The sequence below is a fragment of the Parambassis ranga genome, chromosome 1, assembly GCF_900634625.1.
Source record: "Parambassis ranga chromosome 1, fParRan2.1, whole genome shotgun sequence".
Lineage (NCBI taxonomy): Eukaryota > Metazoa > Chordata > Actinopteri > Ambassidae > Parambassis > Parambassis ranga.
In genome coordinates this window covers 23,052,239-23,079,265 of record NC_041022.1, presented here as the reverse complement: position 1 = coordinate 23,079,265, position 27,027 = coordinate 23,052,239, and the positions used below count along the sequence as shown (strand labels likewise).

The 27,027-nt window shown below is 45.3% G+C and overlaps 7 protein-coding genes and 1 pseudogene across 10 annotated transcripts; 2 read left to right on the top strand and 6 right to left on the bottom strand.

Annotated features, from left to right (window-relative positions):
• Positions 1–1,877: 1,877 nt before the first annotated feature.
• LOC114429700 (NLR family CARD domain-containing protein 3-like) lies at positions 1,878–5,599 on the top strand (annotated as a pseudogene).
• Positions 5,600–6,333: 734 nt separating this feature from the next.
• Positions 6,334–6,766, bottom strand: LOC114440186 (histone H3). The gene has a single exon (XM_028412496.1). It carries the CDS (start codon positions 6,757–6,759, stop codon positions 6,349–6,351), a length of 411 nt encoding a protein of 136 aa, XP_028268297.1. The 5' UTR covers positions 6,760–6,766; the 3' UTR covers positions 6,334–6,348.
• A 346-nt stretch (positions 6,767–7,112) lies between these two features.
• Positions 7,113–7,525, top strand: LOC114440254 (histone H2A). The gene has a single exon (XM_028412591.1). It carries the CDS (start codon positions 7,131–7,133, stop codon positions 7,515–7,517), a length of 387 nt encoding a protein of 128 aa, XP_028268392.1. The 5' UTR covers positions 7,113–7,130; the 3' UTR covers positions 7,518–7,525.
• A 424-nt stretch (positions 7,526–7,949) lies between these two features.
• On the bottom strand, positions 7,950–18,416 carry LOC114439932 (histone H1-like). Of its 4 annotated transcripts, none has more exons than XM_028412148.1 (2): positions 17,910–18,416; positions 7,950–8,357 (listed from the first exon to the last, which is right to left on the bottom strand). In XM_028412148.1, the coding sequence occupies exons 1-2, from the start codon at positions 18,387–18,389 to the stop codon at positions 8,202–8,204; spliced, it is 636 nt and encodes a 211-aa protein (XP_028267949.1). In that variant the 5' UTR covers positions 18,390–18,416; the 3' UTR covers positions 7,950–8,201. The 4 variants fall into 4 exon arrangements, with proteins under 4 accessions (XP_028267949.1, XP_028267963.1, XP_028267956.1 ...); XM_028412162.1 differs by having other exon boundaries at positions 7,950–8,315; XM_028412155.1 differs by having other exon boundaries at positions 17,931–18,416.
• Positions 12,642–13,075, bottom strand: LOC114440328 (histone H2B 1/2). The gene has a single exon (XM_028412732.1). It carries the CDS (start codon positions 13,063–13,065, stop codon positions 12,691–12,693), a length of 375 nt encoding a protein of 124 aa, XP_028268533.1. The 5' UTR covers positions 13,066–13,075; the 3' UTR covers positions 12,642–12,690.
• Positions 14,226–14,599, bottom strand: LOC114440450 (histone H4). Its single transcript, XM_028412903.1, has one exon. The coding sequence runs from the start codon at positions 14,587–14,589 to the stop codon at positions 14,278–14,280; it is 312 nt and encodes a 103-aa protein (XP_028268704.1). The 5' UTR covers positions 14,590–14,599; the 3' UTR covers positions 14,226–14,277.
• A 3,777-nt stretch (positions 18,417–22,193) lies between the features above and the next one.
• On the bottom strand, positions 22,194–22,627 carry LOC114440339 (histone H2B 1/2). Its single transcript, XM_028412742.1, has one exon. It carries the CDS (start codon positions 22,615–22,617, stop codon positions 22,243–22,245), a length of 375 nt encoding a protein of 124 aa, XP_028268543.1. The 5' UTR covers positions 22,618–22,627; the 3' UTR covers positions 22,194–22,242.
• A 1,150-nt stretch (positions 22,628–23,777) lies between these two features.
• On the bottom strand, positions 23,778–24,151 carry LOC114440472 (histone H4). Its single transcript, XM_028412935.1, has one exon. The coding sequence runs from the start codon at positions 24,139–24,141 to the stop codon at positions 23,830–23,832; it is 312 nt and encodes a 103-aa protein (XP_028268736.1). The 5' UTR covers positions 24,142–24,151; the 3' UTR covers positions 23,778–23,829.
• Between the last annotated feature and the right edge of the window lie 2,876 nt (positions 24,152–27,027).

Genomic DNA, 27,027 nt, shown 5'->3' with positions numbered 1-27,027 from the left:
AAAAACATACATATAAGTGTGGTTCAACAGAAGCTATATTCATGACCTAAGATAATCATGGTATGCAATGGAAGGGAAGAAACACCACATACAACCATTTCAACTGTGTCTAAATGTGTGTAGTACCAGTAACATTGGTCACAGGTGTTTTCATCAAGGCCAAGTCTTAGCACTCAAGTCGTAGAGAAGGTTGAAGCAAGGCGTCTGGACTTGTAGAGTTTTCTAGAAGACACAGTGAATGCTTTAAGCTAAATGCTAATGCTTGCATCACTATGCTATTACATTGGTAACATGTTGATGCTAAGCAGGTAATTTTAGCATATTTGCTAATTAGCAATGAACACATAGCTTCTGGCTGGAGCTGCTGAAAACACTATTATTTTGCCTTCAGAATCTTAACCCTGGGACCTCATGGTGGTGCAAGAGAAACTGTCTGGGAACAAGCAAAATTCATCTTCATGTGTACACCTGCAGGTGATATGAGTAACTGGCCAAATTCACAACATACAGAGAGTTTACAGTATATCAAGGAAGAAATGCCACCTTTGTCATTATCATAATGTATGCAGCATATATTGTCTATAGGTATCATTTTATACAAATGTGTAATATGGAAAGTGATTCTCGAGGTTTTGTCAAGATTACATGCAATTATAATCTTGTTTACCATGGAGATTATTTTCTCCGATATTTACCTAGCCAATGGACAAGTGCATCAGCTTTTAATCAAGGAAACTATTGAGATGCTAACTCCTGTCTTGACAAAAGTACATCATCTATACTACACAGTGTGCCTAAAAAAATGCTCTGTGGAGCCACAAGGATGTAGAAATCCTTTAAAGGTAGTCATTAATTAACTGCTTTCTTGTGAAAAAAATGTAACATGTCAGTATAGCCTTGGTGTTGGTGTGCTTTTCTTATCAGGCAGCCGCCGGCTTCCCACCCTCAGATGTTGTTGGAGCACCTGATGCTTTCCCACTGACAGGACGTCTGAAACACTTTGTACATATATATTTCAGCAAAACACAGTGATGAAGCTAATGATGAACAGAAAATGTTCTTACACACACACACACACATATATATACAGACGGACTATCAGAAATGTTTAGGAACAAGCTAGGCTCGAAAATGTGGTGAAATCACGTCTTGAGAATGTGTAGTAAGTTTTGCTTTTGTTTTGCACGCTCCTGCGACTTGCATGTAATTCTCAGCAGGCAGTTGATATGACATGGGTCAATGGCTACCATCATCCCAGAAAGAACAGTCTCATCTCAGGATCCATTTGATCAGGGTCAATGGTTTTATTGAAAGGTATAACTGTGGATTTTGGAGCCATTAAATATTAGTAGTTAGAGGAGCTACTGGACTATACTGTATGTGGAGAAAAACAGTACTATTTTAGACCTACAGTAATGTGCTGTCTCAGATATTGTCAAATAGAACACTATTACTGCTCAGAGTTTGTCTTTTCTCAGTGCAATCAGAAGCTGTCTTCATGTTAAGGTCTAATCATAGGGCTGAGCTTAGCCATCGCTGTCAGCTGTCCTAATGGTTGTTTTTCACAGCAGACATACACTTGTCACAGCAGGTAAAAGTGACTATAGCCCACACATCTTCAGGTGTGTTGACAAATGTGTCCTTTTCCAGCCACTGAAGGATGCATCAGGTGGCGCTTTCATGGCTCAACATATTTCAGGAATTATGAAACTAGGAACTACGTGATATCAGTATAGTGTATTGTGAAAAAAAACAGGAATTCCTCGATACATTAACAGCCTTTGCTATGACCTTCGATTGTGCACCTGATCTATGAATCACAGACATTTGTCGATAGTCCTTTCAGGGATGCAGTCCCTTAATTGGGCACAGTAAGAATGTGGGCTGGGTAATAACAGATATTTTCCACAACATTTAAGCCTATCAGTTCTATTATCAAGAGCTGTCGCTCTTGTTTTCACTTCTTGTTTTGACACCTACAGACCAAAGGTAAATGTGAATTTATCATTATATTTATGTAAAGGTGCATACTATCTGCTATTTTTAAGCATTAAGCATCAATATAGATTCATTGTGCAAGTATGAGCTTTTTAGAGTATTTTCGGAATACACATCAGTCTGTATATAAGCATTATTGATGTTATGGTGTCATACTGCTGTGTAGATCTGTCTCATAAATGTTGTGTGCCTCAGTGGAAGGAAAACACTTTTGTCCACATTATGCATACAGCTGCTCTGATGTGTGTGTGTGTGTGTGTGTGTGTGTGCTGGCTGCTCCTTGGTGCAGACTGTGTGGGTATCGTGCCTCATCTAGTGGGCTGACAGCAGAACTACATTGCAGAGTGGGTGTCTGACTTCATCTGTGAGACTTACATTTAAATGGCAGAAAAATCCCAAATGTTTATATTCAGTTTGAACTGTCACACTGGGTAGCAGATGATGATGATGTTAGTTCATTAGATTGCTAGTTGCCATTCTACAGCAGTAGAAACAATGACTGACAGAATGTTGTTGTGGTTGTGTGAAGGCGAGACTCTGCTATAAGTCAGTGTGAGGAGGCAGAGGAGGGTGTCCCTCTGAAGGGGGAACACGACAGCCAGACCAAGAGGTAAGATGATCATCTCTAACAGTCCATGACTGTTCCACCATGAGTCCACCTCATTACTCACAGTCAAAGCTCTGTGTGTTGTGTTAAAGCCCAAGTCAGCAGAGACCAGAGTCTGAACATGACTCCATGCTGTGTGTTCAGGAGCCACCAGTCCAGGGATCCACCGATAAAAGTTATGGAGCAGCCTCCTTCAGAGACTCAGTAAGTCAACATGCACACAATCTGCTTATAGCTGCAATATATTGTTTTTATTCCATATTGTATGACTCCTGACGATGTTTATGCCTTTCTATTTTATCACTGCACTTCTGAGGGACACACATTGCTGAAGTCATATAATGTTGTTAGGCATTTTCTCTCTTACATTTTTAAGCATATATTCATAACAGGACATGTTTTCTATTACCCTAAACCAAATACGTCTTTTGCATTTAAATATTTTACCTCATTTTGCTGACAATATTATAACCTTTTGCCCAGAACCACCACACAGCTAGGTGGCTTATGGGGAAATGATCCTGTGTACTGTGTGTGTGTGTACTGAAAGCTTTCGATAAAATTTTGGATGAGTGGTTTTAAGGCAAAGAATTGGGACACTGTGCCTTGACAACACTATACTTTGTCTTTTTGCCTCAGAGTTGAGCAGCATATTTCAGAGGACCCCAGGGGTCAGACCATGCCACAGCATCCAACAGACCTGGACTCCATATTTATGGTAGGGAAATGTCGAACATTACAACCACTAACAACAACAACAAATGATTTTAACTCCTGATAAGAGGTTTTTTGTGCTGTTTTGTTGTTGTTTGTCTTGCAAGGACATAGAAGACACCCTAATTACTTTTGTGAAGCATGAACTGAAGAACTTCCAAAGGTGTCTAAGTTCAGATTACTCACAGTGCTTGGAGCAACAGAGTGAGGATGACAATGAAGAGGAAGAAAACCAGAAAAGCAACAGAGAGGCATTTCTGAAGATCACACTGCACTTCATGAGAACAATGAACCTGGAGGAGCTGGCTAACTCTCTGCAGAGCAGTAAGAGGATCCTGCACGCGATACCGCTCACATTTTATGCTCCACCCTCTCCTCTCATTCATTCTGTTTGTTCAGGAAGTAGCGCTCCAGTTTCTCAACTGAAATCGAATCTGAGGAAGAAGTGTCTTTTTGTGTTTGAAGGGACTGCTAAAGGTGGAAACCCTAGTCCTCTGAATCAGATCTACACAGAGCTCTACATAACAGAGGGAGGAAATGCAGAGGTCAATGAGGAACATGAGGTCAGGCATATTAAAACAGCATCCAGGAAATCAGACAAGATGGGCAAAAAAATCAGATGTGAAGATATCTTTAAAGTCTCCCCAGAAACAGATCGTCCAATCAGAACAGTGATGACAAAGGGAGTGGCAGGCATCGGGAAAACAGTCTTAACACAGAAGTTCACTCTGGACTGGGCTGAAGACAAAGCCAACCAGGAGATCCAGGTCACATTTCCATTCACTTTCAGAGAGCTGAATGTGCTGAGAGAGAAAAAGTTCAGCTTGCTGGAACTTGTTCATCACTTCTTTACTGAAACCAAAGAAGCAGGAATCTGCAGCACCTCCAGGTGGTCTTCATCTTTGATGGTCTGGATGAGTGTCGACTTCCTCTGAACTTCCACAAAAATGAGATCCTGACTCAGGTTACAGAGTCCACCTCAGTGGATGTGCTGCTGACAAACCTCATCAGGGGGAAGCTGCTTCCCTCTGCTCGACTCTGGATAACCACACGACCTGCAGCAGCCAATCAGATCCCTCCTGACTATGTGGACCTGGTGACAGAGATCAGAGGGTTCACTGACCCACAGAAGGAGGAGTATTACAGGAAGAGGTTCAGGAATAAGAAGCAGGCCAAAAGCATCATCTCCCACATCAAGACATCACGAAGCCTCCACATCATGTGCCACATCCCAGTCTTCTGCTGGATCACTGCTACAGTTCTAGAGCAGGTGTTGACAACCAGAGATGGAGCAGATCTGCCCAAGACCCTGACTGAGATGTATATCCACTTCCTGGTGGTTCAGACCAAAGTGAAGAAGATCAAGTATGATGGGGAAGCAGAGACAGATCCTCACTGGAGTCCAGAGAGCAGGCAGATGATCCAGCTTCTGGGAAAACTGGCTTTTGAGCAGCTGCAGAAAGGAAACCTGATCTTCTATGAATCAGACCTGACAGAGTGTGGCATTGATATCAGAGCAGCCTCAGTGTACTCAGGAGTGTTCACACAGATCTTTATAGAGGAGAGGGGCCTGCACCAAGACAAGGTGTTCTGCTTTGTCCATCTGAGTGTTCAGGAGTTTCTGGCTGCTCTTCATGTCCATATGACTTTCATCAACTCTGGTATCAATCTGCTGGCAAAAGTGCAATCAACATCCTTGTTACCTCAGTCACCAAAAGGAAAAAGTAAACTGAAACATTTTTACCAGAGTGCTGTGGACAAAGCCTTGCAAAGTCTAAATGGACAATTAGACCTGTTCCTCCGCTTCCTTCTGGGTCTTTCCATGCAGACAAACCAGACTCTTCTACAAGGACTGCTGACACAGATGAGTGATAGCACAGAAACAAATCAGGACACAGTTCAGTACATCAAGACAAAGATAAGTGAGAATCTGTCTGCAGAGAGAAGCATCAATCTGTTCCACTGTCTAAATGAACTCAAGGATTGTTCTCTAGAAGAGGAGATCCAACAGTACCTGAAATCAGGGTGTCTCTCCATGGATCAGTGATTTCCTGTTCAGTGGTCAGCTCTAGTCTTCAGGCTGGCTCTGGTGGAAAGGAGGAAACTGAACACACTGTTATCCATCATGGATAACCCTGACCACCCTCTCCTCCCTGTACAGACAACAGAGTTCCTTTTCCAAAAGGCTCAGACAGCTTCGTTGTCACACAGAAATATAGGAAATCTTTCCTGCCTCATGCTGTAAGACTGTACAAAATCTCATCTCTGTGCCAGAGATAACATGGACTCACTGCTGTAATGGACAGATTTAGCACAAGGTTTGGGTTTTTAACTTTCAAACTGCACACTGTTGTTCTTGTACTCATATCTTCATACCAAATTGCACAATCCTGCACCATAGACTATATTTATACCTGCACTACAAATTGCACATTTTTGCTTTTGCACCTATGTTTTTTTCTATTTTGCTGAAAATACTTTATACTGTACAAAGATACTGCATCATGTGTTGTCTTTTTAAAGTTCATATGAAAAAGTATACTTATTTTATTATTATTATTTTAAGTATCCTTGCAACATTGAATCTTTTTTTTTTGCATTAATGCCCTCATGGGGTAGATCGAAAAATTAATTAGTAAAGCCTCCTCTGTGTTAGAGGGTTAGAGCAGGATTCTGTGGTGTCGGCAGTGCAGGGGAAAGCTTTGGAAAAGGGGACAACAGCAACCACACTGCACAAAATGGCGATGGGACAGAGGAGCTTCTTTAGTGAGTAGCTACTCTCAGAGGAACAGGGCTGAGCTGGGTTGTGATTTAATTTTCTTTTGTTTTTTAGTGTAATTTTTACATTACATTTTACTATTTTGTGTTGTGATAGTAGATGCTGTAAGCAACTGAATTAATCAAGGACAAAGTCTACATCTGATATCATTACTATATACCATATTACATAAAACAGGACACTGACTCTATAGTTAAGTGAGGTGGCTCTTAAAAGAGCCGTTGTTGTTGTTTGTGGAGCCGCAGACGCTTTAAGCTCTCTCTCCGCGGATGCGGCGGGCCAGCTGGATGTCTTTGGGCATGATGGTGACCCTCTTGGCGTGGATGGCGCACAGGTTGGTGTCCTCGAACAGGCCGACCAGGTAAGCCTCGCTGGCCTCCTGCAGAGCCATGACAGCGGAGCTCTGGAAGCGCAGGTCGGTCTTGAAGTCCTGAGCGATCTCCCTGACCAGGCGCTGGAAGGGCAGCTTGCGGATCAGCAGCTCGGTGGATTTCTGGTAGCGACGGATCTCTCTCAGAGCCACGGTACCGGGCCTGTAACGGTGAGGCTTCTTGACGCCGCCGGTGGCCGGGGCGCTCTTACGGGCAGCCTTGGTGGCCAGCTGCTTTCTGGGGGCTTTGCCTCCGGTGGATTTACGGGCGGTCTGCTTGGTTCTTGCCATTTCTTCTTTCTCTGAGCAACAGAAAAATGTAAAATGAAAGAGAAGACGCGCGCCTTTTAAAGTGTGGGCCCGGCTGTGAAGCTGTGACGCTGCTTCAGACCTCCGGATCCTGATTGGTCAGCGGCTCCTCGTGGAGCTCAGCCCGCCTAGAGGAGCGGCCTCGCGCCTGAAGCTGCGCTGCTTATTGGAGAACAGTCTGTTCAAATCGCCCGCTGAAATGGAGAGCGGCCCCCCTGCTGCTGCTCCGCTGAAACCAGTCCTCTGGTTGGCTGTGAGGAAGCGTCTGCGCGCTCTGAGACATATAAAGGAGAGGCTCAGCTTCCTCAGACACAGTTTCTCTGAGTTAACGCACCAGAAAACATAATCTAAAAATGAGTGGACGTGGAAAGACCGGTGGCAAAGCCAGAGCTAAGGCCAAGACCCGCTCCTCTCGTGCAGGGCTGCAGTTCCCCGTGGGTCGTGTCCACAGGCTGCTGCGTAAAGGTAACTATGGAGAGCGTGTGGGTGCCGGCGCTCCCGTCTACCTGGCGGCTGTGCTGGAGTACCTGACCGCTGAGATCCTGGAGCTGGCTGGAAACGCTGCCCGCGACAACAAGAAGACCCGTATCATCCCCCGTCACCTGCAGCTGGCTGTGCGCAACGACGAGGAGCTCAACAAGCTGCTGGGCGGAGTGACCATCGCTCAGGGCGGCGTGCTGCCCAACATCCAGGCCGTGCTGCTGCCCAAGAAGACCGAGAAGCCCGTCAAAGCCAAGTAAACACGGAGACCCACAAACCCCCAAAGGCTCTTTTAAGAGCCACACACTCTCACATAAAGAGCTGATGTCCTGGATTTTTACATTTTCAGTTGTACTTAGTTTTTATCAAACCCATATAAAGCACAATCACAATATTTTAATTTAAGCTATTTAGATTAGTGTAGTTTTATTTATGACAAACATGATGGGTAAATCTACATATGGATATTATATTGTAGTTAATATGTGGTTAAATTATTTTTACTAGCAGCACATACATGAATAAAAGGCAGGTGTTAAATGAAATGATTAGTTGCAACATACTCAGTTAAAATGCAGTAGGTGACTGATTTATGCTTTGCAAACTCATGTGTAGATAAACCTGAAAAATAATTAAATCAAGTGGCATCAATATATATATAAAATATCAATTGCTAGAACATGTATGTTTGACTACACAGAAATAAGAGTACACTTTCTGTGGGTACCTGATTCATACATTGTGCATTGTGATTGGTGATGTATGATTCATATATGGTTTTTTGTGGATTTTGCGGTGAATATTTTTGTATGTTTGTGTGTTTTTGAAAAAAGAGCAAAAACAGGTACTAATTAAAATAAAGTTTACACACAAGGATGAGCTCTTTGTGGATGTTGTGGTGGCTCTTAAAAGAGCCTTTGTGTGTTAGCAGTGATCATCACAGCTCACTTCTTCTTGGGTGCTGCCTTCTTGGCTTTGGGCTTGGCTGCCTTCTTTGCAGGGGCCTTCTTGGCTGCAGGGGCCTTTTTGGGAGCCACCTTCTTGGGACTCTTGGCGGCCTTCTTGGGGCTCTTTGCAGCCTTTTTGGGGCTCTTGGCGGCCTTCTTGGGGCTCTTGGCCACTTTCTTGGCCGCTGCGGGCTTCTTGGCCTTCTTGGGGGACTTCTTAGCAGCTGCTGGTTTCTTTGCTGCCGCCTTCTTGGCTGCTGCGGGTTTCTTAGCGGCTGCGGGCTTCTTGGCTTTAGGAGCGGCTTTCTTTGTGGGCTTGGCCTTGGGCTCAGCCTTCTTGTTCATCTTGAAGGAGCCGGAGGCCCCGGTCCCCTTGGTCTGGACCAGGGTCCCTTTAGCCACCAGGCTCTTGATGGCGATCTTGACGCGGGACTTGTTCTTCTCCACATCGTATCCTCCGGCAGCCAGAGCCTTCTTGAGGGCGGCTGCAGACACGCCGCTCCGCTCCTTGGAAGCGGCCACAGCTTTGACGATGAGCTCGCCGACGCTGGGGCCGGACTTCTTCGGCTTGGAGGCCTTCTTCTTGGGAGCTTTGGCCGGAGCGGCGGCTGGAGCTGGAGCTTCTTCTGCCATTTTCCGTCTGTTTGTAGTCGCAACGCAACGAGTCAGAAAACAGTAATGACACGGTCGGAGCAGGAGGCGGTACTTGAACGCAGCATGAGAACCGTGGAGACTCAATCCAAGCCTGCCTCCTCCGTGCAGGCTGAATGTTTCCACTTGTGTTTTCTGTGCGTGGATAAAAGAGTAAAACTGAGTGTGGGGGCAGCGCTGCAGGCTGACAGTGGAGGAGCTGATAGCGGACAGTGTCTCTTCATGTCCAGCTCATGTTCAGCTCTGATCATCGCTGCACTTTGTTGCTGGAGCCTCCAAAGCTCAGAGAGTCCGCGCGCTGCGCAGCGCCTTTTCCCTCTTCTTCCTCTCATAAATGATCTCAGATGCATCAGAGCTCCATCAAAAGCTGTTTTCCAGCTGAAACACATGTTTGTTCAGAGACTCAGAGGAAAAACAGACATCTGCTGACCGTCACTGTGTCACAAAGTGACGTTGTAGTGGCTGCATCAAACACACTGATGATGGCTCTGATGAGGCTCCGTTAAACCCGATGCAGCACTGACACATGCGCTCAACAAAGAACACAGTAAACAAGTACAAGAAAATCGGGAGCACATTAAGACAATTGGGGAAGTGTTAATACTTAGAGCTGTTTAAAACATTGCACTGTGAGGACATGACAGTCTGAGGAATCCACCAACAAAGGGAAAGCCTTAATACATTTGCCAAACATGACCCAGTTGTTAAGAGAAGATTATTTTCCATCCACAGCAAGTATACAAGTAAAATAACACAGAATGAGGTTTGTGCAAAATCATAGAAACAGTGAGGTCTTTAACATTATGACAGATGAAACAAAGGACGTTTTTTAAAATGAACAGATTTTTTCATACTCAGGTAGTCAATGGGGCCATCATGGAGAGTTTTCATCATTTTGAATCTGCAGAGTCTAGATGCAGCAGGCCTTATTGGGAAAAAGTCCACTTACTGGAACTATGGTCTAGAGTAGACTCTAGACAATTATATAATCATAATATGTGTAAACGAGGTCTCATATACATTGAAGTGCCCACTGCCTCAACTTAGTGTTGATTGATGTAGTCAAAAAATGTGATTGCCATTGAAGTGATTGTCCACATAGTGGCACTAATGCCACAATAAGTGTGTAGTTTGTTATTTATTTAGCTCAGTTTTTATTAAGTGATGTATATTATTTGTTTATATATAGGTTCTATATTCTTGGTTATTACACACTGAGGAATGCTAACTGCAGACAACTTCTGGGTCATTTATATAAAAACCAGGTGTCATAGGTGTCACCAGTCCTTTAGGAGTCCTGGAAAGCTCCTTATACAGCTGTATTCTTGATTTTAATGCGTAAAGTCTCTAAGAGACACCTACTGAACATCCTGGTATCACATGCGACTGGTCATGTGATTTTGTGTTTACACACCAACATTTCCAAGATGGCTGTGTGCCATGTTAGCCGACGCAACAGAGTTAGCAAATTTTTAAAAAGTCTCTATCTACTAATTAAAGGTAAGATTTGACCAGTCAAGGATTTTAATGACTACATAACACATTCTTTATTACATGTAACCTGTTGTAAACACATTTATTAAATAAATTCACTTGAAAAAAAATCAGATGATCAAAATCATGGTGACAAATATGTCACATCGGCCCTTTAACCAAAAATCAGTGAAAAACAATGATGTGACATATATGTCACGTTAAAGAATTTTTTAGGTGAGATGGTCATAAACTGCTCAGTTAAATTAACTAATTTAATTATATCTTTTACTATGGTTAATTTAAATGTATATTCAAACAAATATAAACCCCAAACATGGTATATTAATTAAATTAATATGAAAATTTCATAATTTTCTCTAATATGGATAAGAAAAAGTTATATACTGCACTAGCAGTCATCCAGGGAGATGGCAGTGAGTTTGAGGGATGGGGATATATCTCAGATGACAATTCTGAAGACCCTGACTATAATTCCAGCAATAAAGTCAAGTGAGTCTGATGAATCAAATGGTGGGGACTCAGGTGATACAGATCAAGTCCCTATGCCCCAGATGAGCCCTGGGCATAACTATAACTATAACTATAAAACTATAACTATTTCTGCACAAGAAAAAAAGTTTCTTAGAGTAAGAAACCTTTTGAAACACACTTTAAAACAACATTCAAAAGGCAAAATGTTTCACCCCTGAGACAAACCTCATATTTCAGTTAATCACAACAGAAATCCTCAAGTTACTGAAGGACCAAACAAATTAGTACAGTGTATAAAAATCTCTATGTCACAGCAACAATATAACACCACTGTTAATAATATCCCTTCCAGGTCTAAGGGTTGAGGTTTGAGGTTTTTCCTCACCTGGCATTCTTTGTGAATTTTTGCTCATAACACTGTCATCTTGTAATGCACAATCGAGTATTCTACATCTTCTTTTTCAGGACAACCTAGACTTTCATAATATCCAGGCTATAGTGGTGTCACATGACTCTAATAAAAAGTCTAGCACCAGAAATAGAACGGGAAAAAAAAAGTTAATTTATTTAAACTGAGGAATTTACCATTAACACCCAATAGGACACATATGTCATGTAACCATTTTTGACACCAGGGGGCAGTGTTTTTGGGGTGGGGAAAGTCAAATGTCACATGTCTATTTCAAACCTACATGTTTTCTTGGAAGCTTAATGCCCAATGTGACATATATGTAACTTTTCAGATCTTTGACAATAGGGGGCAATATCAATAAGATCAGCAATAAGATCAGCTGGCAGACACGTCACGTAACATCATGTGACTTAATATATGTACTGTATTGTGTTAGCTTGAAACCAGTGAAACCTGTAGTGGAACGAAACTGTGCATGGGCAGTCAAATCCCAAAGATCCATGAACCAATAACACACACCGCAGTTCATTTTATTCACCACTAGATGTCCTACTCGAGCTACTGTGTCAATGAAGCCTCGAGTAATGAACCTTTTTCTTGAATCAGGTGTCGAGGCTTCAACAAAGCCTCGAAAACCCATCACTACATAAATAGGTGAAGACCAAATGAACCTTGTCAAAATAGGGGGCAATATCAGTAATGTATGATTTTTGGGGTCTATTTAGTCTGTGCTATGTGGGGTTCTTATGGGTTATCATTGCTGTGCAAGATGCAAGAATGAAGAAACAAGCCAAACGTTCCATTTCTGATTTTGTTGCCATTTGTTGCCATTATGTATCTGTATGTAGGCTGCTATTTGTATGTTATAAGTTCTACAGTGATTGTGATATCCAATTACAAGTATCAGTCAAATTGTCCCTGAAATAGAAGTTTTTTTCTGTGTTACAAAGTCTGTTTTTACATCTGGCTCATATGTGCACCCACCAGTGTTCCAACATTCAAGTGACCCATGATAAGCATGCTAATTTCTGGCTCTGTGTAACATTATGGACACACTTCAAACAAGAGCTAGCACAACGTCATGGTGACAAAACTGAGGCCTGGCTCAGATTGACCTTGAATTTCTTGTTGTTTAAGGTATTTACTTACTGTAATAATGTGCCTACAATCAATACACCAAGTATAGAATGGACCTTATTTGGGAAGGTCCTGCAGGGAAATTCGGGTACCAGCAACACCAACAGTAAGAGCAAGATTAAATAGAATGGTAAGAGGAATTATGTAAAAACATTGCAAACCAGCATAGATGGTAGATATCTACGTGTGTCGTTTTCAGCAGGCTGTACATAACGATTATGCCACAACTTAAACACATAAATCTACAAAGACTCGCTCTTTAGAAGAGGTGGGTGGCTCTTAAAAGAGCCGTTGGGTTGTTGTTGAAGCAGCAGCTGTTTACTTGGAGCTGGTGTACTTGGTGACGGCCTTGGTGCCCTCAGACACGGCGTGCTTAGCCAGCTCACCGGGCAGCAGCAGCCTGACGGCGGTCTGGATCTCCCTGGAAGTGATGGTGGAGCGCTTGTTGTAGTGAGCCAGACGAGAGGCCTCGGAGGCGATGCGCTCAAAGATGTCGTTCACAAAGGAGTTCATGATGCTCATGGCCTTGGAGGAGATACCGGTATCAGGATGGACCTGCTTCAAGACTTTGTACACGTAGATGGCGTAGCTCTCCTTCCTGGTCTTTCTCTTCTTCTTGCCTCCTTTGCCGGCGGTCTTGGTCACGGCTTTCTTGGAGCCCTTCTTGGGCGCAGACTTGGCGGGTTCAGGCATGTTGACTCTTCGATACTTCTCAGCAACGAATTGCTCTCATGGCTCACGGCGACTCCTCTTATACAGGCTGCATACAAACACCACTGTGCAGTTCCCTGGCTGTGATTGGCTGAGCTTCTCAGCTGATTACGGGTGAAAGGTTACCTCGGCATGGAAGCGGTTAAAATTATAGCGCACACTGTCCATGGAAAGAAAAGGCGGGCTGTGCCTGCAACACTGTGCCACTGCTGCACTAGTTGTCATATCTTGTAGAATGTGCTGCGTTGTGTTTTCTATAAACATGCTGTTACTGACAGGAGAGCAGCAGATTCCTCCTCCTCTCACCTCTGCTGTCTTTCCATGGTCTTTAAAGCAGCTGTTATAACCACATATAAACCTCAGTGACTTTTGTGGCCCCGCTTTCTTACAACTTCACTCAAACCCTTATATTAAATTGTTATCTGGCCACTTAAGAGCTAATGTCAAACAACAAAAATTGAACTACATTTTCACTAACCATGTAATAACAAATCAGAAATACTTTATTGATCCCAGGGGGAAAACGTTTGCATTCCAGGTGCTCCATGTTTAGTCAAAACAGGTTAGAAATATAAAATAAGGTAAAATAGTAAGAATATAATACAAATAATATCTAATAAAATTCTAAACAATAATAAACAAAGCTAAAGTTAAATCCAGGTAAGTCATATATAATACAACCTATACTGTGTGACGTAAAATGGGACAGTGTCTACAATAAATCCAATATTTATTTATTTTTTTAAGACAGTGTGTTAGATTTTCTGATTTCTAACCTACATTTTCTGTTCAGTCAGTTTCACTTAACTCTAATTTTCATGATGATCACGTCCAGTGTGGTTTGTGGCCCTGTTTTCTTGCAACAAGTAAGTGTAAGGTCCCCCCCTAATGTTGAATTGAATTGTTATAATTATTATAATTATTATATGGCCACTTAAGAGATAATGTCAACCAAGAAAAGTGAGCTACATGACTGCACTCATTTTCAATTCCAGAATCAGAAATGCTTTACACTTCATGTGCTTTGACTTTACATTGTTGCATTTATTTATTTATTTTGATCATGCATTTATTGTGAGTCTATAATGAATAAAATTCAATACAACACAGCCATGGTAGAACTCAGCTCTTCATTGACAGAGTGTGTGGTCCTTAAAAGGACCTTTTGTTTTGTGTTGTTGGATCTGTCACAGTTTAACCGCCGAAGCCGTACAGAGTGCGTCCCTGCCTCTTCAGAGCATACACCACATCCATGGCGGTCACAGTCTTCCTCTTGGCGTGCTCGGTGTAGGTGACGGCGTCACGGATCACGTTCTCCAGGAAGACCTTCAGCACACCGCGGGTCTCCTCGTAGATCAGACCAGAGATACGCTTCACTCCACCACGGCGAGCCAGGCGGCGGATAGCGGGCTTGGTGATTCCCTGGATGTTATCACGGAGGACTTTACGGTGACGCTTGGCGCCTCCCTTACCGAGTCCTTTTCCTCCTTTGCCACGTCCACTCATGTTTGCAAGGTCAAGCACTCACTGAATGTGAAGAGCTCAACATTCACAACTCTTTATTTCTTGCCTGAGGACGTGGTAGAAGACAGGGGCCGACCTAACCTTTCTCTGTGGGTTTTTTTGATCAGCGCCCCCATCTGGAAAACAGCTGGAAACGTTGGTTACGTATTATAACCCCAGATTCTATGAGTATAGGCGCAGCCCTTTAAGGCTATCGCTAGTGGGTTTCATCCCTTCGCGCGCATGCGCAGCACTGAAAGATTTAATCACCGCCCACCTATTACGTGGGCCTCACCTCGGTCTCACCTCGAGTATAAATTGGACTGAGACCGGACAATCGGCTCCCAAATAAAAAACGGCTTTTTCTTCAGCCAAAAATAGGAACCAGTGAGGCCCACAGCTTAAAGGGCTGCGCCTATACTCATAGAATCTGGGGTTACAATACGTAACCAACGTTCTATTTCGTATAGGCTTCGCCCTTTAAGGCTATCGCTAGTGGGTTAAAGGCGAAGCAGGATGTAGTCCATGCCTCACTGGGTCCGTACGGTACCACAAGCATAACCACACACCTGCCAGATCACTACACTGAAACAATAACACAGCAGTGTAGTCACACAATCACCATGTGCCGAAAAAACAGAGGAAGGAAGCACAGGGAGAGAGACGTGCCTCACCCGCCAACAGGCCGGGAGGAGGAACACAGCACAGCTCATTCTGACAAAAAACCCAGAACAGCGCGGGTCATGGATAACCCAGAAACATCCCGCAGATAAAAACGCACAAATGAACAGGGGGAGGACCAGGATGCTGCAGAGCAGATATCAGCCACTGTCATCCCTCTGTGCAAAGCCGCAGAGGATGAGATCCCCCTGGTGGAGTGTGCCCTGATCCTGTCTGGAGGGACAGCATCAGATGACAGATATGCCTGTGAGATCGCCTCACACAGCCAGTGTGACAGGCGCTGAGCAGACAAAGGAAGACCCAAAGACTGAACTCTGTAATGCACAAACAGACGCTGCGTGCGGCGCACAGCAGCTGTGCGCGCCACATAACAGGACAACGCGCGCACCGGACAGAGAAGATGAGATGTCCTCTCCTCATCAGAACTGTGAGGAGGAGGGAAAAAACCATCCAACGTTATCACCCTGGATCTGAAAGAGCTAGTGATGCTCTTAGGTATAAAAGTCGGCCACGGTCGATGCGCAAAAGCATCCACTCCCAGTGGAGGATTGTCCCGTGCGCTCAGAGAAAACCACAGAGCGCACAGCGCATTCTCGCGTCTGGAAAACAGATCCACTTGCGCTCTTCCGAACCTGCTCCAGATCTGCCCGGCCAGATCGGGATGGAGACTCCAATCCCCGGAACGAGGACTTCCCCTCGACATCACATCCGCTCCTTTGTTCAGTACACCTGGGACGTACACCGCTCTGATAGAGAGAAGGTGTGTGTGCGCCCAGCGCAGCAGCCGTCTGGCTATGTTTAACAACTGGGCGGAGCGCACTCCTCCCTGTCGATTTATGTATGCCGCTGCTGCTCTGTTGTCTGTGAATCAGAACATGCTGATTCTGCAGTACATGGGCGAAATGCTGGATCACTTTCCACACGGTGAGAAGCTCCAGCGCGTTTATGTGGAGTGACGGGCGCGCCGGCCACCGTCCTCCCACCACCTGAGACAGACACGTTCCTCCCCATCCTGACAGAGATGCGTCTGTGAACACTGAGATGTGTGACACTGCCCTTCCCAGAGGCACACCTTCCGACAGGACCTGTCGATTCCTCCAATAAGAAAGATCGGGACTTACGGAGGGAGGCACCGACACCATGCGTCTCCGTTGATGTACGGGATCGATGCGCAAACGGATGAACCATCTCTGCAGTCGTCTCATATGAAGCAGTCCCAGAGGAACTACGGCATGACCCGATGACATCACGCCCAACAGCTGCATGATGGAGAGCGCTGTCACAACGCTGCCAGGTGACACACGATGGAGAAGCGCCGTCAGCGCCTCCACTCTCTGCTATGAGAGCCGCGCTCTCATCACGGCTGTGTTCAGCTCCACCCCCAGATAAATCACCGTCTGAGCAGGGACTGGGGAACTCTTTTCCCAGTTTATCATAAACCCCAGGTTCGACAGGTGGCTCACTAGCCGCTCTGTGTGTGACGCAGCTTCCTCTCTGGACCGAGCCAGCAGCAGCAGGTCGTCCAGGTAAAACAGCACTCTCATCCCTGACATATGTAGCGGCCGCAGCGCCGCCTCCACACACTTTGAAAAAGTCCGGGGAGCCAGAGAATAGCCGAACGGAAGGCGATTGTACTCGTACTGGATCCCCAGAAAAGAGAAACGCAGGTATCTCCTGTGTTTTGGAACAACGGGGACGTGGAAATACGCGTCTTTTAGGTCTATGGATGTGAGCCAATCTCCCTGACGCACACATTCCAGCACCTGATTCACAGTCAGCATGTGAAACGGTCTTTTCATTATTGATTGGTTGAAGTAAGACAGATCGAGAATGGGCCTCATTCCCCCTGTCTTCTTCGGAACCAGGAAATAACGGGAGTAAAACCCCTGATTTTCCTGTCCCCGCGGAACCCTGGAAATTGCCCGCTTCACCAGCAGCTCTTCCAGTTCCGCCTGGAGAGCCTGACGCTGGCCTGGGGAGGAGAGAACTGTCTCCAGAATGCCGTTGAAGGGCGGAGGTGTTGTGGCGAACTGTAGAGTGTAACCTCTGCTGATCAGCCTGTCCATCCATCTGTCCAGGGAACATACGCGCCGCCACTCTGAGTAACGCTCTGAAAGCGGGCGTACACCTGTCTGACACTCCGCCGCTACTACGGAGACGCCCCTTGTCTGAGCCCCTGCCGCCGTTGCCATGGCAACCCATGGGGGGCTCCGATCGAAAGGGCAAGTCATGTGTCTGTGGGATAGACGCAGCGCACGCTGCCATCCCCGAGAGATGTGGAGCGGCGTCAGAAAAGTCATTTATGTGCCGCTGTGCTGACAGACAGGGCTTATGACACAGAGAGGGAGACTCATCCCCGCTCACTGGTAAGTGAGGAGGAGAGAGACTGTGCAAAGCTGAGAGCGTCTGTGTGTGTGACGGCTCATCAGAGAGAGGCACAGGTGAAGACAGAGAGACGTGCTGCTTGTGTGATATGAGCTCCTGCTGTATCGTAACCGAAAGGTTAGAGACTGCAGGCTCACACTGTGTGGGAGACATGTGTGCGACAGCCTGAGCTGTAGGATTGCTCTCAACAGGATGTACGTGTTTTATTTCAAAACGGGGAGAAACACTCCCAACATCCTTACAAACAATATCACAGCCTTCTTGGGGCTCTTGGCCACTTTCTTGGCCGCTGCGGGCTTCTTGGCCTTCTTGGGGGACTTCTTAGCAGCTGCTGGTTTCTTTGCTGCCGCCTTCTTGGCTGCTGCGGGTTTCTTAGCGGCTGCGGGCTTCTTGGCTTTAGGAGCGGCTTTCTTTGTGGGCTTGGCCTTGGGCTCAGCCTTCTTGTTCATCTTGAAGGAGCCGGAGGCCCCGGTCCCCTTGGTCTGGACCAGGGTCCCTTTAGCCACCAGGCTCTTGATGGCGATCTTGACGCGGGACTTGTTCTTCTCCACATCGTATCCTCCGGCAGCCAGAGCCTTCTTGAGGGCGGCTGCAGACACGCCGCTCCGCTCCTTGGAAGCGGCCACAGCTTTGACGATGAGCTCGCCGACGCTGGGGCCGGACTTCTTCGGCTTGGAGGCCTTCTTCTTGGGAGCTTTGGCCGGAGCGGCGGCTGGAGCTGGAGCTTCTTCTGCCATTTTCCGTCTGTTTGTAGTCGCAACGCAACGAGTCAGAAAACAGTAATGACACGGTCGGAGCAGGAGGCGGTACTTGAACGCAGCATGAGAACCGTGGAGACTCAATCCAAGCCTGCCTCCTCCGTGCAGGCTGAATGTTTCCACTTGTGTTTTCTGTGCGTGGATAAAAGAGTAAAACTGAGTGTGGGGGCAGCGCTGCAGGCTGACAGTGGAGGAGCTGATAGCGGACAGTGTCTCTTCATGTCCAGCTCATGTTCAGCTCTGATCATCGCTGCACTTTGTTGCTGGAGCCTCCAAAGCTCAGAGAGTCCGCGCGCTGCGCAGCGCCTTTTCCCTCTTCTTCCTCTCATAAATGATCTCAGATGCATCAGAGCTCCATCAAAAGCTGTTTTCCAGCTGAAACACATGTTTGTTCAGAGACTCAGAGGAAAAACAGACATCTACTGACCGTCACTGTGTCACAAAGTCACGTTGTAGTGGCTGCATCAAACACACTGATGATGGCTCTGATGAGGCTCCGTTAAACCCGATGCAGCACTGACACATGCGCTCAACAAAGAACACAGTAAACAAGTACAAGAAAATCGGGAGCACATTAAGACAATTGGGGAAGTGTTAATACTTAGAGCTGTTTAAAACATTGCACAGTGAGGACATGACAGTCTGAGGAATCCACCAACAAAGGGAAAGCCTTAATACATTTGCCAAACATGACCCAGTTGTTAAGAGAAGATTATTTTCCATCCACAGCAAGTATACAAGTAAAATAACACAGAATGAGGTTTGTGCAAAATCATAGAAACAGTGAGGTCTTTAACATTATGACAGATGAAACAAAGGACGTTTTTTAAAATGAACAGATTTTTTCATACTCAGGTAGTCAATGGGGCCATCATGGAGAGTTTTCATCATTTTGAATCTGCAGAGTCTAGATGCAGCAGGCCTTATTGGGAAAAAGTCCACTTACTGGAACTATGGTCTAGAGTAGACTCTAGACAATTATATAATCATAATATGTGTAAACGAGGTCTCATATACATTGAAGTGCCCACTGCCTCAACTTAGTGTTGATTGATGTAGTCAAAAAATGTGATTGCCATTGAAGTGATTGTCCACATAGTGGCACTAATGCCACAATAAGTGTGTAGTTTGTTATTTATTTAGCTCAGTTTTTATTAAGTGATGTATATTATTTGTTTATATATAGGTTCTATATTCTTGGTTATTACACACTGAGGAATGCTAACTGCAGACAACTTCTGGGTCATTTATATAAAAACCAGGTGTCATAGGTGTCACCAGTCCTTTAGGAGTCCTGGAAAGCTCCTTATACAGCTGTATTCTTGATTTTAATGCGTAAAGTCTCTAAGAGACACCTACTGAACATCCTGGTATCACATGCGACTGGTCATGTGATTTTGTGTTTACACACCAACATTTCCAAGATGGCTGTGTGCCATGTTAGCCGACGCAACAGAGTTAGCAAATTTTTAAAAAGTCTCTATCTACTAATTAAAGGTAAGATTTGACCAGTCAAGGATTTTAATGACTACATAACACATTCTTTATTACATGTAACCTGTTGTAAACACATTTATTAAATAAATTCACTTGAAAAAAAATCAGATGATCAAAATCATGGTGACAAATATGTCACATCGGCCCTTTAACCAAAAAATCAGTGAAAAACAATGATGTGACATATATGTCACGTTAAAGAATTTTTTAGGTGAGATGGTCATAAACTGCTCAGTTAAATTAACTAATTTAATTATATCTTTTACTATGGTTAATTTAAATGTATATTCAAACAAATATAAACCCCAAACATGGTATATTAATTAAATTAATATGAAAATTTCATAATTTTCTCTAATATGGATAAGAAAAAGTTATATACTGCACTAGCAGTCATCCAGGGAGATGGCAGTGAGTTTGAGGGATGGGGATATATCTCAGATGACAATTCTGAAGACCCTGACTATAATTCCAGCAATAAAGTCAAGTGAGTCTGATGAATCAAATGGTGGGGACTCAGGTGATACAGATCAAGTCCCTATGCCCCAGATGAGCCCTGGGCATAACTATAACTATAACTATAAAACTATAACTATTTCTGCACAAGAAAAAAAGTTTCTTAGAGTAAGAAACCTTTTGAAACACACTTTAAAACAACATTCAAAAGGCAAAATGTTTCACCCCTGAGACAAACCTCATATTTCAGTTAATCACAACAGAAATCCTCAAGTTACTGAAGGACCAAACAAATTAGTACAGTGTATAAAAATCTCTATGTCACAGCAACAATATAACACCACTGTTAATAATATCCCTTCCAGGTCTAAGGGTTGAGGTTTGAGGTTTTTCCTCACCTGGCATTCTTTGTGAATTTTTGCTCATAACACTGTCATCTTGTAATGCACAATCGAGTATTCTACATCTTCTTTTTCAGGACAACCTAGACTTTCATAATATCCAGGCTATAGTGGTGTCACATGACTCTAATAAAAAGTCTAGCACCAGAAATAGAACGGGAAAAAAAAGTTAATTTATTTAAACTGAGGAATTTACCATTAACACCCAATAGGACACATATGTCATGTAACCATTTTTGACACCAGGGGGCAGTGTTTTTGGGGTGGGGAAAGTCAAATGTCACATGTCTATTTCAAACCTACATGTTTTCTTGGAAGCTTAATGCCCAATGTGACATATATGTAACTTTTCAGATCTTTGACAATAGGGGGCAATATCAATAAGATCAGCAATAAGATCAGCTGGCAGACACGTCACGTAACATCATGTGACTTAATATATGTACTGTATTGTGTTAGCTTGAAACCAGTGAAACCTGTAGTGGAACGAAACTGTGCATGGGCAGTCAAATCCCAAAGATCCATGAACCAATAACACACACCGCAGTTCATTTTATTCACCACTAGATGTCCTACTCGAGCTACTGTGTCAATGAAGCCTCGAGTAATGAACCTTTTTCTTGAATCAGGTGTCGAGGCTTCAACAAAGCCTCGAAAACCCATCACTACATAAATAGGTGAAGACCAAATGAACCTTGTCAAAATAGGGGGCAATATCAGTAATGTATGATTTTTGGGGTCTATTTAGTCTGTGCTATGTGGGGTTCTTATGGGTTATCATTGCTGTGCAAGATGCAAGAATGAAGAAACAAGCCAAACGTTCCATTTCTGATTTTGTTGCCATTTGTTGCCATTATGTATCTGTATGTAGGCTGCTATTTGTATGTTATAAGTTCTACAGTGATTGTGATATCCAATTACAAGTATCAGTCAAATTGTCCCTGAAATAGAAGTTTTTTTCTGTGTTACAAAGTCTGTTTTTACATCTGGCTCATATGTGCACCCACCAGTGTTCCAACATTCAAGTGACCCATGATAAGCATGCTAATTTCTGGCTCTGTGTAACATTATGGACACACTTCAAACAAGAGCTAGCACAACGTCATGGTGACAAAACTGAGGCCTGGCTCAGATTGACCTTGAATTTCTTGTTGTTTAAGGTATTTACTTACTGTAATAATGTGCCTACAATCAATACACCAAGTATAGAATGGACCTTATTTGGGAAGGTCCTGCAGGGAAATTCGGGTACCAGCAACACCAACAGTAAGAGCAAGATTAAATAGAATGGTAAGAGGAATTATGTAAAAACATTGCAAACCAGCATAGATGGTAGATATCTACGTGTGTCGTTTTCAGCAGGCTGTACATAACGATTATGCCACAACTTAAACACATAAATCTACAAAGACTCGCTCTTTAGAAGAGGTGGGTGGCTCTTAAAAGAGCCGTTGGGTTGTTGTTGAAGCAGCAGCTGTTTACTTGGAGCTGGTGTACTTGGTGACGGCCTTGGTGCCCTCAGACACGGCGTGCTTAGCCAGCTCACCGGGCAGCAGCAGCCTGACGGCGGTCTGGATCTCCCTGGAAGTGATGGTGGAGCGCTTGTTGTAGTGAGCCAGACGAGAGGCCTCGGAGGCGATGCGCTCAAAGATGTCGTTCACAAAGGAGTTCATGATGCTCATGGCCTTGGAGGAGATACCGGTATCAGGATGGACCTGCTTCAAGACTTTGTACACGTAGATGGCGTAGCTCTCCTTCCTGGTCTTTCTCTTCTTCTTGCCTCCTTTGCCGGCGGTCTTGGTCACGGCTTTCTTGGAGCCCTTCTTGGGCGCAGACTTGGCGGGTTCAGGCATGTTGACTCTTCGATACTTCTCAGCAACGAATTGCTCTCATGGCTCACGGCGACTCCTCTTATACAGGCTGCATACAAACACCACTGTGCAGTTCCCTGGCTGTGATTGGCTGAGCTTCTCAGCTGATTACGGGTGAAAGGTTACCTCGGCATGGAAGCGGTTAAAATTATAGCGCACACTGTCCATGGAAAGAAAAGGCGGGCTGTGCCTGCAACACTGTGCCACTGCTGCACTAGTTGTCATATCTTGTAGAATGTGCTGCGTTGTGTTTTCTATAAACATGCTGTTACTGACAGGAGAGCAGCAGATTCCTCCTCCTCTCACCTCTGCTGTCTTTCCATGGTCTTTAAAGCAGCTGTTATAACCACATATAAACCTCAGTGACTTTTGTGGCCCCGCTTTCTTACAACTTCACTCAAACCCTTATATTAAATTGTTATCTGGCCACTTAAGAGCTAATGTCAAACAACAAAAATTGAACTACATTTTCACTAACCATGTAATAACAAATCAGAAATACTTTATTGATCCCAGGGGGAAAACGTTTGCATTCCAGGTGCTCCATGTTTAGTCAAAACAGGTTAGAAATATAAAATAAGGTAAAATAGTAAGAATATAATACAAATAATATCTAATAAAATTCTAAACAATAATAAACAAAGCTAAAGTTAAATCCAGGTAAGTCATATATAATACAACCTATACTGTGTGACGTAAAATGGGACAGTGTCTACAATAAATCCAATATTTATTTATTTTTTTAAGACAGTGTGTTAGATTTTCTGATTTCTAACCTACATTTTCTGTTCAGTCAGTTTCACTTAACTCTAATTTTCATGATGATCACGTCCAGTGTGGTTTGTGGCCCTGTTTTCTTGCAACAAGTAAGTGTAAGGTCCCCCCCTAATGTTGAATTGAATTGTTATAATTATTATAATTATTATATGGCCACTTAAGAGATAATGTCAACCAAGAAAAGTGAGCTACATGACTGCACTCATTTTCAATTCCAGAATCAGAAATGCTTTACACTTCATGTGCTTTGACTTTACATTGTTGCATTTATTTATTTATTTTGATCATGCATTTATTGTGAGTCTATAATGAATAAAATTCAATACAACACAGCCATGGTAGAACTCAGCTCTTCATTGACAGAGTGTGTGGTCCTTAAAAGGACCTTTTGTTTTGTGTTGTTGGATCTGTCACAGTTTAACCGCCGAAGCCGTACAGAGTGCGTCCCTGCCTCTTCAGAGCATACACCACATCCATGGCGGTCACAGTCTTCCTCTTGGCGTGCTCGGTGTAGGTGACGGCGTCACGGATCACGTTCTCCAGGAAGACCTTCAGCACACCGCGGGTCTCCTCGTAGATCAAACCAGAGATACGCTTCACTCCACCACGGCGAGCCAGGCGGCGGATAGCGGGCTTGGTGATTCCCTGGATGTTATCACGGAGGACTTTACGGTGACGCTTGGCGCCTCCCTTACCGAGTCCTTTTCCTCCTTTGCCACGTCCACTCATGTTTGCAAGGTCAAGCACTCACTGAATGTGAAGAGCTCAACATTCACAACTCTTTATTTCTTGCCTGAGGACGTGGTAGAAGACAGGGGCCGACCTAACCTTTCTCTGTGGGTTTTTTTGATCAGCGCCCCCATCTGGAAAACAGCTGGAAACGTTGGTTACGTATTATAACCCCAGATTCTATGAGTATAGGCGCAGCCCTTTAAGGCTATCGCTAGTGGGTTTCATCCCTTCGCGCGCATGCGCAGCACTGAAAGATTTAATCACCGCCCACCTATTACGTGGGCCTCACCTCGGTCTCACCTCGAGTATAAATTGGACTGAGACCGGACAATCGGCTCCCAAATAAAAAACGGCTTTTTCTTCAGCCAAAAATAGGAACCAGTGAGGCCCACAGCTTAAAGGGCTGCGCCTATACTCATAGAATCTGGGGTTACAATACGTAACCAACGTTCTATTTCGTATAGGCTTCGCCCTTTAAGGCTATCGCTAGTGGGTTAAAGGCGAAGCAGGATGTAGTCCATGCCTCACTGGGTCCGTACGGTACCACAAGCATAACCACACACCTGCCAGATCACTACACTGAAACAATAACACACCGAAAAAACAGAGGAAGGAAGCACAGGGAGAGAGACGTGCCTCACCCGCCAACAGGCCGGGAGGAGGAACACAGCACAGCTCATTCTGACAAAAAACCCAGAACAGCGCGGGTCATGGATAACCCAGAAACATCCCGCAGATAAAAACGCACAAATGAACAGGGGGAGGACCAGGATGCTGCAGAGCAGATATCAGCCACTGTCATCCCTCTGTGCAAAGCCGCAGAGGATGAGATCCCCCTGGTGGAGTGTGCCCTGATCCTGTCTGGAGGGACAGCATCAGATGACAGATATGCCTGTGAGATCGCCTCACACAGCCAGTGTGACAGGCGCTGAGCAGACAAAGGAAGACCCAAAGACTGAACTCTGTAATGCACAAACAGACGCTGCGTGCGGCGCACAGCAGCTGTGCGCGCCACATAACAGGACAACGCGCGCACCGGACAGAGAAGATGAGATGTCCTCTCCTCATCAGAACTGTGAGGAGGAGGGAAAAAACCATCCAACGTTATCACCCTGGATCTGAAAGAGCTAGTGATGCTCTTAGGTATAAAAGTCGGCCACGGTCGATGCGCAAAAGCATCCACTCCCAGTGGAGGATTGTCCCGTGCGCTCAGAGAAAACCACAGAGCGCACAGCGCATTCTCGCGTCTGGAAAACAGATCCACTTGCGCTCTTCCGAACCTGCTCCAGATCTGCCCGGCCAGATCGGGATGGAGACTCCAATCCCCGGAACGAGGACTTCCCCTCGACATCACATCCGCTCCTTTGTTCAGTACACCTGGGACGTACACCGCTCTGATAGAGAGAAGGTGTGTGTGCGCCCAGCGCAGCAGCCGTCTGGCTATGTTTAACAACTGGGCGGAGCGCACTCCTCCCTGTCGATTTATGTATGCCGCTGCTGCTCTGTTGTCTGTGAATCAGAACATGCTGATTCTGCAGTACATGGGCGAAATGCTGGATCACTTTCCACACGGTGAGAAGCTCCAGCGCGTTTATGTGGAGTGACGGGCGCGCCGGCCACCGTCCTCCCACCACCTGAGACAGACACGTTCCTCCCCATCCTGACAGAGATGCGTCTGTGAACACTGAGATGTGTGACACTGCCCTTCCCAGAGGCACACCTTCCGACAGGACCTGTCGATTCCTCCAATAAGAAAGATCGGGACTTACGGAGGGAGGCACCGACACCATGCGTCTCCGTTGATGTACGGGATCGATGCGCAAACGGATGAACCATCTCTGCAGTCGTCTCATATGAAGCAGTCCCAGAGGAACTACGGCATGACCCGATGACATCACGCCCAACAGCTGCATGATGGAGAGCGCTGTCACAACGCTGCCAGGTGACACACGATGGAGAAGCGCCGTCAGCGCCTCCACTCTCTGCTATGAGAGCCGCGCTCTCATCACGGCTGTGTTCAGCTCCACCCCCAGATAAATCACCGTCTGAGCAGGGACTGGGGAACTCTTTTCCCAGTTTATCATAAACCCCAGGTTCGACAGGTGGCTCACTAGCCGCTCTGTGTGTGACGCAGCTTCCTCTCTGGACCGAGCCAGCAGCAGCAGGTCGTCCAGGTAAAACAGCACTCTCATCCCTGACATATGTAGCGGCCGCAGCGCCGCCTCCACACACTTTGAAAAAGTCCGGGGAGCCAGAGAATAGCCGAACGGAAGGCGATTGTACTCGTACTGGATCCCCAGAAAAGAGAAACGCAGGTATCTCCTGTGTTTTGGAACAACGGGGACGTGGAAATACGCGTCTTTTAGGTCTATGGATGTGAGCCAATCTCCCTGACGCACACATTCCAGCAGCTGATTCACAGTCAGCATGTGAAACGGTCTTTTCATTATTGATTGGTTGAAGTAAGACAGATCGAGAATGGGCCTCATTCCCCCTGTCTTCTTCGGAACCAGGAAATAACGGGAGTAAAACCCCTGATTTTCCTGTCCCCGCGGAACCCTGGAAATTGCCCGCTTCACCAGCAGCTCTTCCAGTTCCGCCTGGAGAGCCTGACGCTGGCCTGGGGAGGAGAGAACTGTCTCCAGAATGCCGTTGAAGGGCGGAGGTGTTGTGGCGAACTGTAGAGTGTAACCTCTGCTGATCAGCCTGTCCATCCATCTGTCCAGGGAACATACGCGCCGCCACTCTGAGTAACGCTCTGAAAGCGGGCGTACACCTGTCTGACACTCCGCCGCTACTACGGAGACGCCCCTTGTCTGAGCCCCTGCCGCCGTTGCCATGGCAACCCATGGGGGGCTCCGATCGAAAGGGCAAGTCATGTGT

Bases quoted from the DNA above. Each gene is read 5' to 3' on its own strand.
- LOC114439932 (XM_028412148.1), bottom strand. From the start codon at position 18,389: ATGGCAGAAGAAGCTCCAGCTCCAGCCGCCGCTCCGGCCAAAGCTCCC. The intron at 8,358-17,909 runs GCTGTGATATTG...AGCCCCAAGAAG, and splicing joins TGGCCAAGAGCCCCAAGAAG to GCCGCCAAGAGCCCCAAAAA.
- LOC114440472 (XM_028412935.1), bottom strand. From the start codon at position 24,141: ATGAGTGGACGTGGCAAAGGAGGAAAAGGACTCGGTAAGGGAGGCGCC.
- LOC114440339 (XM_028412742.1), bottom strand. From the start codon at position 22,617: ATGCCTGAACCCGCCAAGTCTGCGCCCAAGAAGGGCTCCAAGAAAGCC.
- LOC114440186 (XM_028412496.1), bottom strand. From the start codon at position 6,759: ATGGCAAGAACCAAGCAGACCGCCCGTAAATCCACCGGAGGCAAAGCC.
- LOC114440254 (XM_028412591.1), top strand. From the start codon at position 7,131: ATGAGTGGACGTGGAAAGACCGGTGGCAAAGCCAGAGCTAAGGCCAAG.
- LOC114440328 (XM_028412732.1), bottom strand. From the start codon at position 13,065: ATGCCTGAACCCGCCAAGTCTGCGCCCAAGAAGGGCTCCAAGAAAGCC.
- LOC114440450 (XM_028412903.1), bottom strand. From the start codon at position 14,589: ATGAGTGGACGTGGCAAAGGAGGAAAAGGACTCGGTAAGGGAGGCGCC.